Below are 18,792 nucleotides of genomic sequence, written 5' to 3'. Positions count from 1 at the left end.
GCATACAGGCTGATAGATAGTAATCCACCAACAGAGATGCGCTGAGCCCCCCCAGGAACTACAAACGCACCTTGAACCCAAACAGGAGCTCTGCATATACACCAAAAGCATGGCTGTTAAGTGGGAGCAGCTGACAAAAAACGAATTACATTAGTACATAGCAAGGAAATGAGCAGCGCTACTTAAAAATAGACTAGTGCCTACCTACAAAAGAGTGCAAGCCCCACTTGTGGGGTCGAATACTCACAGAGCATACACGTGACCTGTCTACCACTAGAGGAGGATGTTGGTTTCCATTAACAGCTTGCATGCAACCTATTAAGTACTCGTCCCTCCCACTGCGAAGAAGTCAATCCTCCATGCGCTGCTCATTTCCTTGCTATGTACTAATGTAATTCGTTTTTTGTCAGCTGCTCCCACTTAACAGCCATGCTTTTGGTGTATATGCAGAGCTTCTGTTTGGGTTCAAGGTGCGTTTGTAGTTCCTGGGGGGGGGCTCAGCGCATCTCTGATGGAGGCCATTCGGAGGCGGCCTGGTGTTGCGCTGATCCACCTTTTTGCGCAATTTTCAATTTTCGATTTTATTTGATTAGCCGCACCCAGGCTATGCATATACATAGGTTAGGATTTAGTTAGTGTTAGGCCCCTCCCATGGAGGATTGACTTCTTCGCAGTGGGAGGGACGAGTACTTAATAGGTTGCATGCAAGCTGTTAATGGAAACCAACATCCTCCTCTAGTGGTAGACAGGTCACGTGTATGTTCGGTGTGTATTCGACCCCACAAGTGGGGCTTGCACTCTTTTGCAGGTAGGCACTAGTCTGTTTTTAAGTAGCGCTGCTCATTTCCTTGCTATGTACTAATGTAATTCGTTTTTTGTCAGCTGCTCCCACTTAACAGCCATGCTTTTGGTGTATATGCAGAGCTTCTGTTTGGGTTCAAGGTGCGTTTGTAGTTCCTGGGGGGGGCTCAGCGCATCTCTGATGGAGGGCAATCGGAGGCGGCCTGGTGTTGCGCTGATCCACCTTTTGCGCAATTTTCAATTTTCGATTTTATTTGATTAGCCGCACCCAGGCTATGCATATACATAGGTTAGGATTTAGTAAGTGTTAGGCCCCTCCCATGGAGGATTGACTTCTTCGCAGTGGGAGGGACGAGTACTTAATAGGTTGCATGCAAGCTGTTAATGGAAACCAACATCCTCCTCTAGTGGTAGACAGGTCACGTGTATGCTCGGTGTGTATTCGACCCCACAAGTGGGGCTTGCACTCTTTTGCAGGTAGGCACTAGTCTGTTTTTAAGTAGCCCTGCTCATTTCCTTGCTATGTACTAATGTAATTCATTTTGTCAGCTGCTCCCACTTAACAGCCATGCTTTTGGTGTATATGCAGAGCTTCTGTTTGGGTTCAAGGTGCGTTTGTAGTTCTTGGGGGGGGCTCAGCGCATCTCTGATGGAGGCCATTCGGAGGCGGCCTGGTGTTGCGCTGATCCACCTTTTGCGCAATTTTCAATTTTCGATTTTATTTGATTAGCCGCACCCAGGCTATGCATATACATAGGTTAGGATTTAGTTAGTGTTAGGCCCCTCCCATGGAGGATTGACTTCTTCGCAGTGGGAGGGACGAGTACTTAATAGGTTGCATGCAAGCTGTTAATGGAAACCAACATCCTCCTCTAGTGGTAGACAGGTCACGTGTATGCTCGGTGTGTATTCGACCCCACAAGTGTGGCTTGCACTCTTTTGCAGGTAGGCACTAGTCTGTTTTTAAGTAGCGCTGCTCATTTCCTTGCTATGTACCAACAGCAACAGAGCCCGATAACTTAGCAATGCAATGGGCACAGTATACACAAGTATATATAGTCACCTGAGGCCTAGGGGATGAGGCAATCCAGAAGAATGAATCAGATGACTGCAAAGACAGGTAATCCAGAATGGCAGGGCAGTCCAGATGTTACTTTCCAGGGATAGCGTAAGTCAAGGTAAGCCGAGATCGGTCCAGGCAGCGTTCATGCAAGTCCGTGTCCAAGCAGAGGTCAATCCAGGCAGCCAGCAAGCATAGTCCAGGCAGTATCAGGCAGTAGTCGGCAACAGGAATCAGAGGTAAGCGTGGTCAGGATACAAAGCAATAGTCTGCATCAGGAATCAATCAGAGGTTAATGTGGTCAGGATACAAGCAGTAATCGGCAACAGGAATCAATCAGGAAGAGAGTGCATACACAGCAACAAGCCACAGCTAATGCTATCACGAGCGATGACTGGGGGAGCTGTCTGAGTTTAAATACAAGTACTAACCAATCAACACAAAGCACAATTGAAACAAAACCAATCGCTGTTCAGCGTGTTAGCTGATCAGGTGACACACAGGCATACGTGCACTACTGTTTACATTTGCGGAGCGCGTACTGGGAACGCGTCCTCCGCTTATCCAATAGCGTCTGAGAGCCAAACTGCGCTCCAGTGACGTCAGCAACTTGCCGAGAACCGGAAGCAGGAGCCGCAGCTCGGGACTCAGCATTCCGCTGCAGCGGACATTACATGGTCGTAGTTCAGTGGGAATCAGGACAAATGCATGAAATATGTAACTAGGTACTTGTAGGCCAAGCGTGATCAGCCTAGAGTAGGCCAAGAGTAGGGTTCCCAGGTGGTGTCATTGGGAGGAGATCCAGTCTGACCACATGTTCCAGGTCCCTAAGAAGTGATCGGGTTTGTTGGTTAAAGAGGAGGTGATGTACTCTAGCGAGTATATTTCCTTTATTTTTTGGATTAGTATATTTTTTGGGGGTAGAAGGTTCTTCCAGGATTTGGCTAGTTGAGATAAGGCCACGTTACAAACATGGGCTATAAATGCATTTGTATTTTTGGATAATCTAGGTATATGTTTATGGAACAAGGCTACCCATGGGTCAGCCAGGACCTCACTCCCCAGGACTTCAGAATTAAGTTGGAAGCAAGCACATGAGCCAATAAGAAAAAAACTATAAGACATTCCCACCAGCAATGTAATTGATCGGCACTTTGGCCGCACCCTCTGTAGCACGGATCTGAAGAGGTCAGGCCCCATTGGAATAATTTAGATGGAGTGCGATTCCAGTCGTACAATATCTTATATTAACGCTCCTTAAAGCTAATGGGAACCGGTTTAAAAAAAAAAGTCAGATACTCACCTAAGGAGAGGGAGGCTCTGGGTCCCAAAGAGCACTCCCTCTCCTCTCCCGGTGCCCGCTGCTGTCCTGGCTTCCCCGTAGCGGTATTTGACCATTTCGAGCAAATACCGCTGTCTCCCGACCGAAGGGAGGCTTCGGAAATGCTTCAGGAGCTTGAGTGCTCCTGAAGACGGGCCGCGATAACACTGCGCACGCGCGCCCTCTATGACGCACTCGCGTGTGCGCCGCCTGTCTTCGGGAGGACTCTGCTCCCGAAGACTTCCGAAGTCCCCTCGGCGTGGGATGAGAACAGAGGAGCCAGCGCACCACCCAGGCCACCAGGAGAGGAGAGAGATGGCTCAATAGGACCGAGCCTTCCCTCTCCTTAGGTGAGTATCTGACTTTTTTTTTTTTAAACCGGGGTTACATTAGCTTTAAGAATGACATTAATAGAAGACTTGGCCATGCTGCTAAAAATGGAGACCCATGTCTTATCATCATAGGAACACTGTTCTCTATCTTGCCATTTACTCATTGCTGGGGTGATATCTTCTAATATCTGGTACCAGATCAGTTAGCATGCATATTTAATGTGCTATTGAGATGCCGTGGGGGCTAAAAATGCTTCTTGGTTCACTTTAAAGGATAAGACACCTTAATACTGCAGGGTGGCCTACTGAGTTTGCCTGTAGTGGCTACATCTCTCAAGTGCTTTAAATCCAAAGGGAGAGAAGTGTTAGGCCAGGTTTCTACTAGTGTGTTTTGTATTCGATTTTTCACATAGAAAATTTGCATTAGTTTAGCAACAAATGGTAGTGAATGGGACCGTTTTCCATATAATGCAAACTTTCGTAAGCATTCGTATGAGCAAAAAAAATCTGAGGTCCTGCTTCAACTTTTCAGGTACCTGCCACGGTTTGCGTATAATGCTTTGCAATGGCATCGGATAGCAGCGCAAATTTTTGCATTATTTGTGTGAGGATTCTCATTAAATGCATTGTTACAGAAAATTGTCAGAACTCATGACTAAGCTGTTACTAGGCAGATTATGTTAACTGCTTAACGACTGCTCAACGCCAATCGGCGTGAGCAGCCCCAGGACCACTCCACGCCAATTGGCGTGAAGTGCTGGGGCAGCATTGCAGGGGATCGCGCGCGTCGATACGCGGGCATCCCTGCTCCGCTCCGTCATCAGCCTCCCAGCGGCGATGATGAGGCCTATGACAGCCGATCGCGCTGATTGGCTGGCGGGCGGGGGAAAAAAAAACAGCAAAATTTGTTAAAGAATAAACAAATAAATATTTTTTTTGAAAAATAAACACTTTGGGAGCAATCACAGACCACCAACAGAAAGCTCTGTTAGTGGGCATAAAAGGGGGGGGGGATCACTTGTGTGCTGAGTTCTATGGCCCTGCAGCGAGCCCTTAAAGCTGCAGTGGCCTATTCTGTAATAAATGGCCTGGTCACTGGGGTGGTTTAAAGGGACTCTGAGCACCTCTCATGGGCATGCCTTTAAGCCAGACCACTTCCAACAAAGTCGTTCTATGACCCCTCTGGAAGACTTCCTCTTCCTGCTTCATTCAGTGATGCACTTCTCTAACAGAGAAGACAGTGGTGACCCGGAAGTTATAACATAGCCAAGATGGCAGCTGCGATTTCTAAATTGAAATCGAACGAAAACTATTTGGTGTAGAACGGCGATTCAGGCATCAAATGAAAGAGGGGAGCACAAGCTACAGAAAGGTATGCATCTTTAAGTACTTTGCAGTACTGGTCGGAGTCTTAAAGGCATGCCCATGAGAGGTGCTCAGAGTCCCTTTAAGACCGCGGTCCTCAAGAGGTTAAATTTGACTACTGCAAATACTCTACTGTGAATTTTCGCAGAAGAAAATTTGCATAAAAAGAGTACGAATTTATTTGCATAAAAAGAGTACGAATGCTAATTTTCCGCGTACGATTTTTTTGGACTTGAAAATTTCACACTACAGTGGAAACGTGGCCTTACAAAAATATTGATCAAATTTCCAGCAGGTCCACACACTCTTAAATACCAAATCCAGTTTTATTCAGATACGTGACACAACCATTCCAAAAACCAACAAATCGTTTCGGGGCCCCGAGGGGTCCCCTTTGTCAAGGCAACAGTACAGAATGGCAACAATGTGCTACATTACAAAGGTGATATATAACAGACTCTTTTCACTTGCTGCAGTTCTTGCAAGTCAGCGTGCATCACAGAAAGGTATACAAACATATTGGCCTAGTGGATGTATAATAGAAGCATAGACCTTATTGTCACTTACTTGTTGCAAGGTGCTGGTGACAATATGAATGTGGTATGTGCCTGTCATAACATGCTAACAATTGAAATGTTGACAAATGTTAATTATGCTAATGATGTTAATTAAGGCGGCAAATTTGAAAATTGGAGGTGTGGCTTTGTGAAAAGAGTCTGTTATATATCACCCTTGTAATGTAGCACATTGTTGCCATTCTGTACTGTTGCCTTGACAAAGGGGACCCCTCGGGGCCCCGAAACGATTCGTTGGTTTTTGGAATGGTTGTGTCACGTATCTGAATAAAACTGGATTTGGTATTTAACCTATTTTGGTTCCCGGACGTAGAATCTACGTCCAGGAACCATGCGCGCTACCGCGTGCTCCCGCGGCCGATCGCGCGCGTGCACGCGCACTCCCGGCCGTGGATTCAGTAGCCACGAAATCAATGTATCGGGCTATGGTGCCCGATCACTGATTCCTCTCCCCCGCTGAAAAAGCGACAGCTTCTCTCGGAAGCTGTGCTTTTTCTGGCTGTCACCTCCCCCATGCGTCGCTCTAAGCGTGTGTTACGCTTAGAGTGACGTTATGTAAACAAACTCATGGCCGCCATCTTGTGGCCAAAAAGTAATACTACAATTGAAAGTAAAAAAAAATAAAAATTAACACACATTTACATTATAAATCTATTGTTTACCTCCCACCCTCCCAAAACTACCCAAATAAAATGTTTACTATAAAAGAAAAAAAAACATTACAATAAAAAAAAAAAAAACATGTAAATATTTACCTAAGGGTCTAAACTTTTTAAATATCAATGTAAAGATGAAATATTTCTATATTTTTTTATTTTAAACTTGTAAATAGTGATTTATGCAAAATGGAAAAAATGCACCTTTATTTCCAAATAAAATATGGTCGCCATACATTGTGATAGGGACATAATTTTAACGGTGTAATAACCGGGACATATGGGCAAATACAATACGTGAGTTTTAATTATGGAGGCATGTATTATTTTAAAACTATAATGGCTGAAAACTGAGAAATAATGAATTTTTCCATTTTTTTCTTATTCTTCCTGTTAAAATGCATTTACAGTAAAGTGGCTCTTAGCAAAATGTACCCCCCAAAGAAAGCCTAATTGGTGGCGGAAAAAACAAGATATAGATCAGTTCATTGTGATAAGTAGTGATAAAGTTATAGGCTAATGAATGGGAGGTGAACATTTCTCACGTGAAAACGACGGAACGCGAATGGGTTAAGAGTGTGCGGACCTGCTGGAAATTTGATTTGGATTACAATATTGGTTCAGCACCGCGACAGTGGTGTGCGATTCCATATTCTGTGCTCCTTACAAAAATATTGGACGTTCCCAACTACATAAAGCAATTTCATTTACTTTCTTTACTACAGTCGGGTGGAATTCCGCTTAGTTGCTGGACGGGCGTTTCTGTTTGTGTTTTTACTAAAGAGTGAGTTACACACATACTGTATGTTTATGTGCAGACAAAACTTATCACTTAACACCGATTGTCTCCATGTCTGCATGTGATGGGGAAGTCTGGCCGCTGACAGATGTCCCGGGGTTGTCAGACGGCCGCCCCCCCCATCACATTCCTCCACCACCACCAGCCATGGGCACCCGTGCATCATCAGATGCCTCCCGGAATGCCAGATTCCCGGGCTGTGCGCGGCCGCACACGATAACAATACAGCTCTTCAGCCAGCGATTAAAGGCTCAAGGTGGATGAGATTAATTGCGCTGAGACACTAATCTCGTTATAATAGAGCCCCAGGGTGTGCTGCAACACGATCCGTGCTCACCAGCGACCGCAGGAGGATACGCTATACGGTGAAAGTGCAGATGGAAAGTAATTATACTTCTTTGTATATTTTAACTTCAATCGTTCGTTGACCTGACAAATTCCACCGTCTCTTCTAAGTCACACGAAACCATCTTCATCATTCTTTGCCTTTTAAAGGAGCTTATTCCCTTCTGTGCTACCCTACCATCACATAAGCTCCATGTGCAGTAGAGGTGAAAAGGAGAATAGGGTAGATGTGTAAAAAAAAACAAAAAAACAGCGCTAGCAGAATTGGAGCAAATGTAGGGAAAATCAGGTGTGGAAGTGTCGCTATTGTGCAGAGCGGCCATTCAGAATCCAAGAACCATCCCTCTTGGGTAACATCACCTCAAGCATAGTCGGCCTTTGACCTGAGTGACCGGAGCGGTTGCTCAGAGCGCCGGCTTCCAAGGGGGTGCCTATAACTGGTTGCCTATACTGAGGGCATCTACATTTGATTTCCTATACTGGGGGCACCTATTGCTGGATACCTTTACTGAGGGCACCAACACCTGGCTACCTATACTGGAGGCACCTACACCTGGCTACCTATGGGGGGGATGGAGACCTTCAACTGACTTCCTATACTGGGGGCACCTCTGCTTGGCAACCTATATTGAGGGGGGCACCTATACCTGGCTACCTACCTATACTGAGGGCTTTTGGGGGGGGGGGGGCGCACTGTGGCTATAACGCGTGGTGCAAATTGTCGGTGCTGTGCTTTCATTCTAAATAGGGTGGGGGCGCTAACTGTCCCACTGATTATTTTTATTAATATTCCTGAAAGGTTCTAGCCTTTATTTTTAAGTGTATTCAGGATAATGCACTCTTTACATCCATTCGTAGTTATTAATAGTATTTGTTTCTGTTAAACATATGTGACGTGTCACAGACATCTGAGCATTTGTGTCACAACGTCAAAAAGGTTGGGAACCACTGTCCTAGGAGATATCTCAGGAGAAAAGGTGAATTGCATATGGGCCTGTGTGTGTGTGTGTGCGTGTGTGTGTGTGTATATGCACACGGGTAGATGATGAAAGGTGGGGGGGGCACAAAAATCAGGTTTCGCTCAGGGTGCTGTGAAAGTACTTTGCAGTATTGGTCAGTGTCTCAAAGGCATGCCCATTAGAGGTGCTCAAAGCCCCTCTAATCTTGATGATTTTTTTTCTGCTGAAGCAGCCCTGAGGCAGGTAACTCTACTCTGCAGCTACTCTGCAGAAGGATGTCCATGTTCGCTTCCATGTTTGCTGTAGTTATGCTACTTAGTTTGAGACTGTCCAATAATGTTAAATCTCAATAAAAAAATGTTTGACCTGCGACTTAAACTAGGTCTTAGGCCTCTTGCACATTACATTCGATTCTGATTTTTTGATACTGTCTGATTTTTGATTCCGATTAAAAAAAAAAAAAGTACTGCATGCTGCTATGTTTTTAATCGGATTGTATAAAAGTTCAGAATCGCATGTAATGTACAAGAGGCCTTAGATTTTGGCCCCTTACATGATTGTGTTTGACACTCCTACCCTACACTGTGGTCTACAAAAACTCTCCAGTTCCTACTGAACTCTGCTGCCCGAATCATCCACCTCTCCTCCTGCTCCTCTGATGCAGCCCCTCTCAGCCAATCCCTCCATTGGCTGCCAATCACCCAAAGGATCCAGTTAAAACTGCTCATCATACAGTACAAAGCTCTGCATAAGTTGTCACCTGCATACATTTCCTCATTAATCTCCAGATACCATCCTACCTGGAACCTTCGCTCCTCCCAGGAGACCCTCTTGTCATTTAGCTTAGTCACTTCCTTTCACTCCTGCATTCAGGGCTTCTCACGAGCATCACCTCTCCCTTCGAATGCTCTCTAAAAATGGGCTCTAGGTCTGTGTTTAAACCCCGCCTCCCTCCCCTCTCATCCTCCCGGGACCGCCGACACCACCGCACAGTCACCACACATGCGTGCGTGCCCGCCGCAGGTGCTTTCAGGCACGGCGGTCAGTGGTGGGCATCGAACCCAGGCGCCCCTTAGCAGCAATGTTATGCTAAGAATCGCGCTAAGGTGCGTAAGAATCAACACATTTCATAAGGACGTCCTCGCTTCTTCAGTGTTACAGAATTATGGTAACAAAGTGAGAAGTATGTGCACATTTATCCACAGGATATAGATCTTACTGTAACATATGCAAATACTATTGTAATCATTCTGTGATTGGCACTCGTCCTCCCAAAATGCGTTGTCTCTCTGTAATTTTTGAATACCTGTTATTAAAAATTAGACTCTCACCTGATTTGTTCATTCCTGTCTAGCTGCTGGTTTACCTTCCCTAATGGTCCGTGGTGCGCTGTGGAGCCACAGTGAGTATTGTCACCAAAGCCAATTATATTGAGTAGGGATGATCGGAAAGAGCAAATTCCGTTCCGCTGGAAATCACGGATTCCGTCAGTGTTAAATTCCGTCGCTATGAAAATTCCGCCGGATTTGTACGAAATTCCGCGGAATTCCGGATTCCGTCGGAAAATTTGAAAAAATCGCTAAAGTTACCTTGTTTATCCTATATTATAGCCCATAGACCCTATTAACTGGTCCTTTTCCTCCTCTCCTCCGGAGGGTCTCATCTTCCAGGGAATTGTACTATTTCAAAAGCCAGCTTACATACCATGGCTGGGAATTGAACCCAGGTCTCAGTGTGTGGTAGGTAACTCACTTAACCACTATACCACCAACAACACTACATGCTGAAGCCAGCCTAGCATGTACCATTATGATCAATTCAAGAGAAAAATTAGCTTGCTTAAGGATTTGTAGCATGTCAAAAGCCAACTCACATTGGCTGGGAATTGAACCCAGGTCTAGTGCTCGGTAGGCTGCTATCCTAACCATTATACCACCAACACAACACACTACGGTATGTAAGCTGGCTTTTGAAATAGTAAAATTCCGTGGATTAAGCAAGCTAATTTTTCTCTTTGATATACCATAATGGTACATTCTAGGTTTGAATTACAAAATAATATTTTTGGAATGAAATCTTTATCGTATATGTGACTAGGGGTTTGGTTAGGGGTGTAGCAGGGGTGTGGCTTAATTGTCCCTCTTTCTTATCTCAAAAAGTTGGGAGGTATGAGATATGATATGGCACAGGGCGGTGGTAAACTTTTGCCATCCAATATTAAAGACAGTTTACTAAAAATATATATTTGCTGGATCACACAGACAACTTTTCCAAGCTTTGTAAATCAGGGCCTATCTCCCCTCCAGAAAGCATTATCCTGAGGATCCCATATATGTCTTGGCCATAGAGAAGCTATGCAGGGAATGCAAGGTTTATATATGATGTTCCCATCTCACAGGAGAAACTACAGCATTAGGAAACTATTAGATGATAAATCCCCTGGAATCAAAATAAGTCCCTTCTGCCAGGCTCTACTGCCACCTGCTGGAATGATGTGTGGTGCTCAGGCAGCACAAGCAAAGCAACTTGTGTTTGGCATTCTTCATTATTAAAGAGGAACTGTTGCGAAAATCTTAAATTTTAAAACACATACAAAGAAGTTTATTTCTTCCAGAGTAAAATGAGCCATAAATTACTTTTCTCCTATGTTGCTGTCACTTACTGTATTAGAAATCTTAAATTAGAGCTTTTTGGCTAGTCCATCTCTCCATAGGGGATTCTCAGCATGGCCCTTATTCTTTATAAAAACATTCCTCGAAAACGATTTATACAAAGATGCTGACCAGCCTCTCTGTTCGCTGCACACTATTTTGCACACTATTTTAGCAGTTGGACAGAGCAACTGCCATTCACTAAGTGCTTTTAAAAATAAAGAAAACCCTGTGAACCCCCCATAAGAATATGGGCTAGTCCAAAATCTGTCGCTAATGTCTACTTACTGTAAGTGACAGCAGCATAGGAGAAAAGTGATTTATGGCTCATTTTACTCTGGAAGAAACGTACTTCTTATTTGTATATGTTTACATGTATTTAAAATGTTAAGATTTTTGCGACAGAGGTCCTTTAAAGTGCACCTGAACTCTTGCACAGGACAGAAGGAAGTTGGGCACCGTCATAGCACTAGTGCTACGATACACGCCCCGCGCAAAAAGTAATTCGGGGCTCCAGCGATCGCCAGGCCCCGAATTACATCTCCCTCCAAGTTGCTACAACTCGGTGTGGGAATAGTATTTAATGCCGCTGGGGAGTTTAGCGGCAGCAGGGAGAGCCGTTATTTGGCTCGCCCTGCGCCCAGCTCACCGGCGGCCGTACAATACGTACATACTTAGAGAGAGTTTAGCCTGTCTAATTCCTCCCTCTTCTGTGACTAAGCACAAGTTGTAATGTGATCTCTCAGCTGTGCTAGCTCAGGAATCTTGGCAGCCCTCAGCAGAGTAGCTAATTTGTAAGCACCGGATGTTAACCCTATGTCTGCTTCCATGAAACCAGGAAGTAGACACATTGCAGATTTATTGCGGGATTTGTATCAGCTGTAACAAAGAAATGTTTTCTGTAAAGGTTATTATGCTGTTGCTTATCTTTTAGAGCAGAGAGGAAGTTCTGAGTTCAGGTCCGCTTTAACCATCTGAGTCAGGCCTTGTTCACACTATGGGTCATAGTCTCTATAATCCCGGTATCCAGGTTGCGTCTCCAGACCTTAATTTTGCGCAGTATTAAGAATTTCGTTGTCGGGAATGGGATCCAGGGATTTTCAAATCCCGACTTTCAATTCGAAATTGCAAAACTCTGATGCAAAAGTCAGCATTTATGTTTCCGCAAAATCCAAGTGCACATCCCTACCCTGGACCTTAGGGCTGTATTTAGCCACCACATTGCACAGACTAATGCCCTCAGAACGAAGGATCGAATCGACTTCTGATCTGCTACCTATTGATAACAGAATCAATTTTTAGCCCATTACTGCACAAAATCGATCCTGTTCTCAATTGGGAGCAGATCGGACATTGTTTAACCACTTTTTAAAAATCCGATAGCATAGCTACGCCCCGCAGGGGGGTGTTCCCATCCCAGGGGTGTAGATATACGTTCCTCGCCAGTTCCCATTCACCGATCTAAGTGCCTGTGATCACCAGCATCAGTGAGATACCTACAAAGTGACATTTAAAAAAAAATCATAAATAGTTACCTTAGGGACTCTCTTTTTATTTTTTAAATATCTATGTCATGAGGGTATATCACTCTTATTTTTGCAAATAAGGGCTTGTAGTGACGGATGCAAAACTGAAAAAATACACCTTTATTTCAAGGTGTAATAACTGGGAAAAATGAGCAAATACAATACATGGGTTTTAATTACAGTAGCCTGTATTATTTTGAAACTATAATGGCTGAAACCTGAGAAATAATAATTCTTTTTTCCATTTTTTTTTCTTACTATACCCATTCAAATGCATTTAGAATAAAATAATAAAAATGTACCACCCAAAGAAAATCTAATTTGTGGCAAAAAAAACAAGATATAGATCATTTTGTTGTGATAAGTAGTGATAAAGTTATTGGCGAATGAAAGTGGCGCGCTGAAATGTGAAAATTGCTCTGGTCCATAAGGAGAAAAACTCCTTAGTAGTGAACTAGTTAACCTGTTTAGGACAGCGTCACGCCGGTGGGCGTGTGCGCGGTGGCTCCCCCAGGACCGCTTAACGCCGATCTACGTAAAGTCCTGGGGGCATGTTTTGCAGGAGATCGCGCGTGCTGATGCGCGCACATCTCCGCTCTGCCATTAGTCTCCCAGAGGCGATCTATTTGGTGTGTACAGTGCTGCAAACTACTGCAGCTCTGTACTGGGGACAGCCGTGCCACGGCTGCCGGCTGTCCCCTGGGGAGACAAGACAGTGATCCGCTAAAGCCTATGACAGCCGATAGAGCTGATTGGCTGGCGGGGGGAGGGAGGGACTAGGAGAAAAATAAAAAAAGAGGAAATTTATTAGGAATAAATGGAAATAAATATTTACTAAAAATAAATAAATAAACATTGGGGGAGTGATCAGACCCCACAGTGGGGAGAAAGGGGGGGGGGGGGGAATCACTTGTGTGCTGAGTTGTGCGGCCCTGTGGCGAGGCCTTAAAGCTGCAGTGGCCCATTTTGTAAAAAATGGCCTGGTCCTTAAGTGCTTAAATTATCGATTTGAAATAGCATTGTGTGTACCAGACTTAACAGGGTCAGGGTTTGAATCAGCACAAGATCCCCAAGCAGCCAGATCATAATTCTGGCCGAGTGAAAAAATTGCTCCTAGCAATAACAGCAATAACCTTTTTAAGGAAAAATGTGCGCGGCACGGCCGGGTTCTGGACACGCAGACGCTGGTGACGATGGAACAGCGGCTGTTGATAAATGGCAAGTATAATTCTTCCTCGCTAATGGATATAACAGCCTAAACGCTAATGAATTATCCACAATAACAGCTGATGAATAATGCACCACAAGACCTGATGAATTATCTATCCTTGTGTTACCCATCAATTATTAGTGCAGTTTAATTATGTAGCGCTCACAACAGATGACTCTCATCAAAGTTTGAAAAGTTCCCAACTGGATCCCTTTAAATGTCTAACTCGCTGCCAAAGCTTGAATAGAACAAAGCTGGGGACAGGTGACACCCCCTCACTTACAATACTTTCATGTCACCTGGATAAGCGAGAGCCACTAATCATAATCAGTGCCAGGACTCCTCTGTAGAGAACAAAGTATTCAAGTAGAAGTGACAATATTTGCAGGTTGTCATTTCCATTTACTGGAGGAGTGACATGACTATGTACATTCAGTGACATGACTGTGTACTCTGTAAAGTGCTGCAGAAGATGTCAGTGCAACTGTATATAAATACACAATAATAATATGGTAGGACATTAGACTGTGGCTATGGTAGGATTAGATTGTGAGCTCCTCTGAGGACAGTCAGTGACATGACTATGTACTCTATAAGGTGCTGCAGAAGATGTCAGCACTATATAAATACATCATAATAATATGGTAGGACAGCATATACAGTGTATGCGAACGTTTGGGCAACATTGTTAATCGTCATGATTTTCCTGTATAAATCATTGTTTGATACGGTAGAAAATGTCAGTTAAATATATCATATAGGAGACACACACAGTGATATTTGAGAAGTGATATGCAGTTTATTGGATTTACAGAAAGTGTGCAATAATTGTTTAAACAAAATTAGGCAGGTGCATAAATTTGGGCACCACAAAAAAGTAATGAAATCAATATTTAGTAGATCCTCCTTTTGTAGAAATTACAGCCTCTAAACGCGTCCTGTAGGTTCCAGTGAGAGACTGGATTCTGGTTGAATGTATGTTGGACCATTCCTCTTTACAAAACATCTCTAGTTCATCCAGGTTTGATGGCTTCCGAGCATGGACAGCTCTCTTTAACTCACACCACAGATTTTTAATTATATTCAGGTCTGGGGACTGAGATGGCCATTCCAGAACATTGTACTTGTTCCTCTGCATGAATGCATTAGTGGATTTTGAGCAGTGTTTGGGGTTGTTGTCTTGTTGAAAGATCCAGCCCTGGCGCAGCTTCAGCTTTGTCACTGATTCCTGGGCGTTGGTCTCCAGAATCTGCAGATACTGAGTGGAATCCATGCGTCCCTCAACTTTGACAAAATTCCCAATCCCTGCACTGGCCACACAGCCCCACAGCATGATGGAACCACGACAATATTTTATTGTAGGTAGCAGGTATTTTCCTTGGAATACTGTGTTGTTTTTCTTCCATGCATAACACCCCTTGTTATGCCCAAATAACGCCATTTTAGTTTCATCAGTCCACAGCACTTTATTCCAAAAGGAAGCTGGCTTGACCAAATGTGCTTAGCATACCTCAAGCTGCTCTGTTTGTGCTGTGGGCAGAGAAAAGGCTTTCTCTGCGTACAGCATCTCCTTGTGTAAAGTGCGCCGAATGGTTGACCGATGCACAGTGACTCCATCTGCAGCAAGATGATGTTGTAGGTCTTTGGTGCTGGTCTGTGGGTTGACTCTGACTGTTCTCACCATTCGTCACTTCTGTCTGTCCAAGATTCGTCTTGGCCTGTCACTTTGTGCTTTAACTTGAACTGAGCCTGTGGTCTTCCATTTCCTCAATATGTTCCTAACTGTGGAAACAGACAGCTGAAATCTCTGAGACAGCATTCTGTATCCTTCCCCTAAAACATTATAGTGAACAATCTTTGTCTTCAGATCATTTGAGAGTTGTTTTGAGACCCACATGGTGCTACTCTTCAGAGAAAATTAAAAGAGGAGGGGAACTTACAATTGACCCCCTTAAAGAGGAACTCCAGTGAGCATTTTAATGTTGGCAGGTGATGTAGCTGCTGCATGTTTTTTGGCAGTTGGAAACAGCTGTAAACAGCTATTTCCCACAATGCAGCAAGGATCCCAGACAGGAAACTGCCAAAAGTTTGAACTTTTTTTTGGGAGGGGTTTCTTGTGGGAGGGGTTTCACCACAATATCAGTCATACAGCGCCCCCTGATGGTCTGTGAAAAGGAATAGATTTCTCATGTAAAAGGGGGTATCAGCTACTGATTGGGATAAAGTTCAATTTTTGGTCGGAGTTTCTCTTTAAATACTCTTTCTCATAATTTTATTCACCTGCGTGTGTAGTTCAGGGGTCACTGAGCTTACCAAGCCAATTTGAGTTCTAATAAGTTCTAAAGGTTTTGGAATCAAGAAAATGACAACAGTGCCCACATTTATGCACCTGCCTAATTTTATTTAAACAATTTTTGCGCACTTTCTGTAAATCCAATAAACTTCATTTCACGTCTCAAATATTACTGTGTGTCTCTCCTATAGGATATATTTAACTGACATTTTTTATCGTAACAACCAACGATTTATACAGGAAAATCATGACGATTAACAACGTTGCCCAAACTTTCGCATCCCACTGTCGGTGAAGGAGTTATTCTTAGGTTAGAGGTTAGTGTTGGGCATAGATGAAGACAGTTAGTCTTAGGCGTAGGGGTGGGGGGGGGGGGTAGTGTTAGGAATAGATAAAAGTTTAGTGTTAGGTATATATGGGGGGGATGTTAGTGTCAGGCATAGGTAGCAGGGATTAGTGTTAGGTGCAGGTAGGGGGGCTAGTGTTGCAGAAGGGGGGAGGGAGGGGGGGGGGGGTAAGTGCTAGGCTTAGGTGGGAGGGTTTAATGTGAGTTAAAGGTCACAGAGGCTGATAGTAGAATATATATTATATCACTGATATTCAAACTATAGGCAGCAGCATGCACCCAAATAAGCAGAGGCCGTTATTACATGTATGCTTTTTTGGTGTTTTGTACTTTACTCACACTATTTCTTTCTACGCTTAGTAGAATCCTCCTTTAAAGCGGACCTGAACTCAAAACTTCCTCTCTGCTCTAAAAGATAAGCAACAGCAGAATAGCCTTTAAAGAAAAACATTTCTTCGTTGCAGCTGATACAAATCCTGGAATAAATCTAAAATGTGTCTACTTCCTGCTTTCATGGAAGCAGACAAAGGGTTAACATTCTGGGTTTACAGATTAGCTGCTCTGCAGAGGAAGGTGAGATTCCTGAGCTGACACTGCTGAGAGATCGAATTGCAGTTATGATTAGTCACAGATGAGGGGGGATTAGATACGCTAAACTCTCTAAATACATACAGGGTGCATTTCTCTGTTTTCCTTCTGCCCTGGGCAAGAGCTCAGGTCCACTTTAAGTATAACATCCACTTAAGTCTAATGGTAGCAGCTGCTGGGTTAGATTGATCTTAGAAGACTGTCTGGCTTGAGGCTGTCAGCTGACTTCTGATATTGGTCCTTGCAGAGCAGCGAGTAGAGCAGTGCTGACCAGTGCGTACATCAGACTCATTACCTGCAGACAAGCTTCCTGCACTCCTTTGTCTTGTTATCTTGCCAGAACAAATCCATCTTTTACAAGCAATAACCCCTGACAGGCCCGAATCTCTCAGCTGCTATTACACAGACAGCGAATCCCTGAGGCCGGAGACAAGTTGTTTCTACTCTCTAATTCTGTTGATTCCAAGAGAGCTGCTCTACCGGGGACAGTAACGGTCAAAGTAAACGAAAAGAGTGTTGAAAGTTCTATTCTATGAGTTTATTTCCAAAATAATCCATTCTTCCATCTAAAGTAACCCTACAATTCCCTATAACCCCCTACACTCACTGCATGGGTCCACAAGTTTGACGCCTGCGGGAAATGGACAATTTGGGATTGTGCCATAGGCGCTGATGCAAATATCGGCTATTGGGCGCCGAAAGCAGAAATTTGGGTGCCTGATAAATATCGTTTTGAAAATTACAACGTTATAGTTTTTGAAGTTTTTACCATTTCGAGAATTAGAAAGTTAATAGTTATGTACATTTTTGATCTTTTGTATTTAACAATCTTGTCTTTTTTGATACACGCGTATGAAAGGGGGTTTTAGTGTTAGGTGTCAAGAAGGGGGATCTTAGGGTTAGGCGTCAGGAAGGGGGCTTTTAGGGTTAGGCGTCAGGAAGGGGGGTTTTAAGGTTGGGAGTCAGGAGGGAGGTTTTAGGGTTAGGCATCAGGAAGGCGGGTTTTAGGGTTAGGTGTCAGGAAGGAGGGGTTTTAGGGTTATATGTCAGGAAAGAGGGTTTAAAGTTAGGCGTCAGGGGGAGGGGTGGTTGGTTTGTGTGAGCGTAGGGTTAGGTTTAGTTGTAGTAAAATATTGATAAAATTTACCAATGTTTTACTATCATCATTAACACTGTAAATATTATTTCATGTTCATTTGGCATCTGATGCACAACAGTATTTAACATTTGTCTTCACCTAGCTTCCATTTTTCCCCACACCCCTATTTCATGATATCACCCATTAGTTATGATTAATGAGCACACTGGTCCGAAACATGTAAGCTGTTGGTAACTTCTGGTCATTTTATTGGATACGTCCTCAATAAAGCATTTTTACTATGGATATCAGGAAAAAATTGCAGACCTTTTTTTTCCTACATGTAGACAGACTGTTTTGGATTGATTCATTCTCATCAGTGCATGGCATGGATTAATATGGCTCTATGGGGTAGGTTTTGAAGCACCCAGAGTTACAGATTGCCTAACAAGCTCACGGCGATCCAGAGCTTCTAGGAGTGTGTAATGCTGGGTATACACTATGCAACTTCCTGTCCGATCTGACAGGAAGTTGCATGGTGTGTACATATCCAAACTGGTCCCGATCAATCACGAGATCAAGTTTCCTGTGAAAATTGATCCCCTTATCGAACTGGAGCAGATCTGACATCACTGAAATAATCGTCCCATTCTCGTCAATCGGATGGGAAATACTGTGTGTACCTAGCATTAGTGGCTGGAAGAGGCCAAAAAGCCTCCTTACCAAAATGCATTGATAAACACAAATTTGCCTTCTTAAAACAGAAGGTCTTTTGTGATTATTCAGGTTGGAGTGAGCTCTGAGGAGTCTAGTATATGGAAATGCATGTTCTTTGGGGAGCCCCTTGGGATTTTGGGGAAGAAGGAATTTTGAGATAAGATCCTTTG

The 18,792-nt window shown here is 43.8% G+C and overlaps 1 protein-coding gene across 4 annotated transcripts in view; it reads left to right on the top strand.

Moving 5' to 3' along the window:
- The window catches only part of LOC137532276 (zona pellucida sperm-binding protein 2-like), a 180,576-nt gene that overhangs the window by 108,269 nt on the left and 53,515 nt on the right, over positions 1-18,792 (top strand). For 2 of the 4 annotated variants that reach the window (XM_068252611.1, XM_068252610.1), the window contains exon 3: positions 9,568-9,615. The exons of 1 other annotated variant lie outside the window; for it this stretch is intronic. In XM_068252611.1, coding sequence (XP_068108712.1) covers positions 9,568-9,615 — 48 coding nt within the window. Of the gene's footprint in view, positions 1-7,248; positions 7,294-9,567; positions 9,616-18,792 lie in introns of those variants that run through there. One more of the 4 variants, XM_068252614.1, reaches the window with a different exon arrangement.

This window comes from Hyperolius riggenbachi, chromosome 9, assembly GCF_040937935.1.
Source record: "Hyperolius riggenbachi isolate aHypRig1 chromosome 9, aHypRig1.pri, whole genome shotgun sequence".
Taxonomy (NCBI): domain Eukaryota; kingdom Metazoa; phylum Chordata; class Amphibia; order Anura; family Hyperoliidae; genus Hyperolius; species Hyperolius riggenbachi.
Note: the sequence above shows the minus strand (reverse complement) of the source record. Positions and strands in the feature narration are given on the sequence as shown.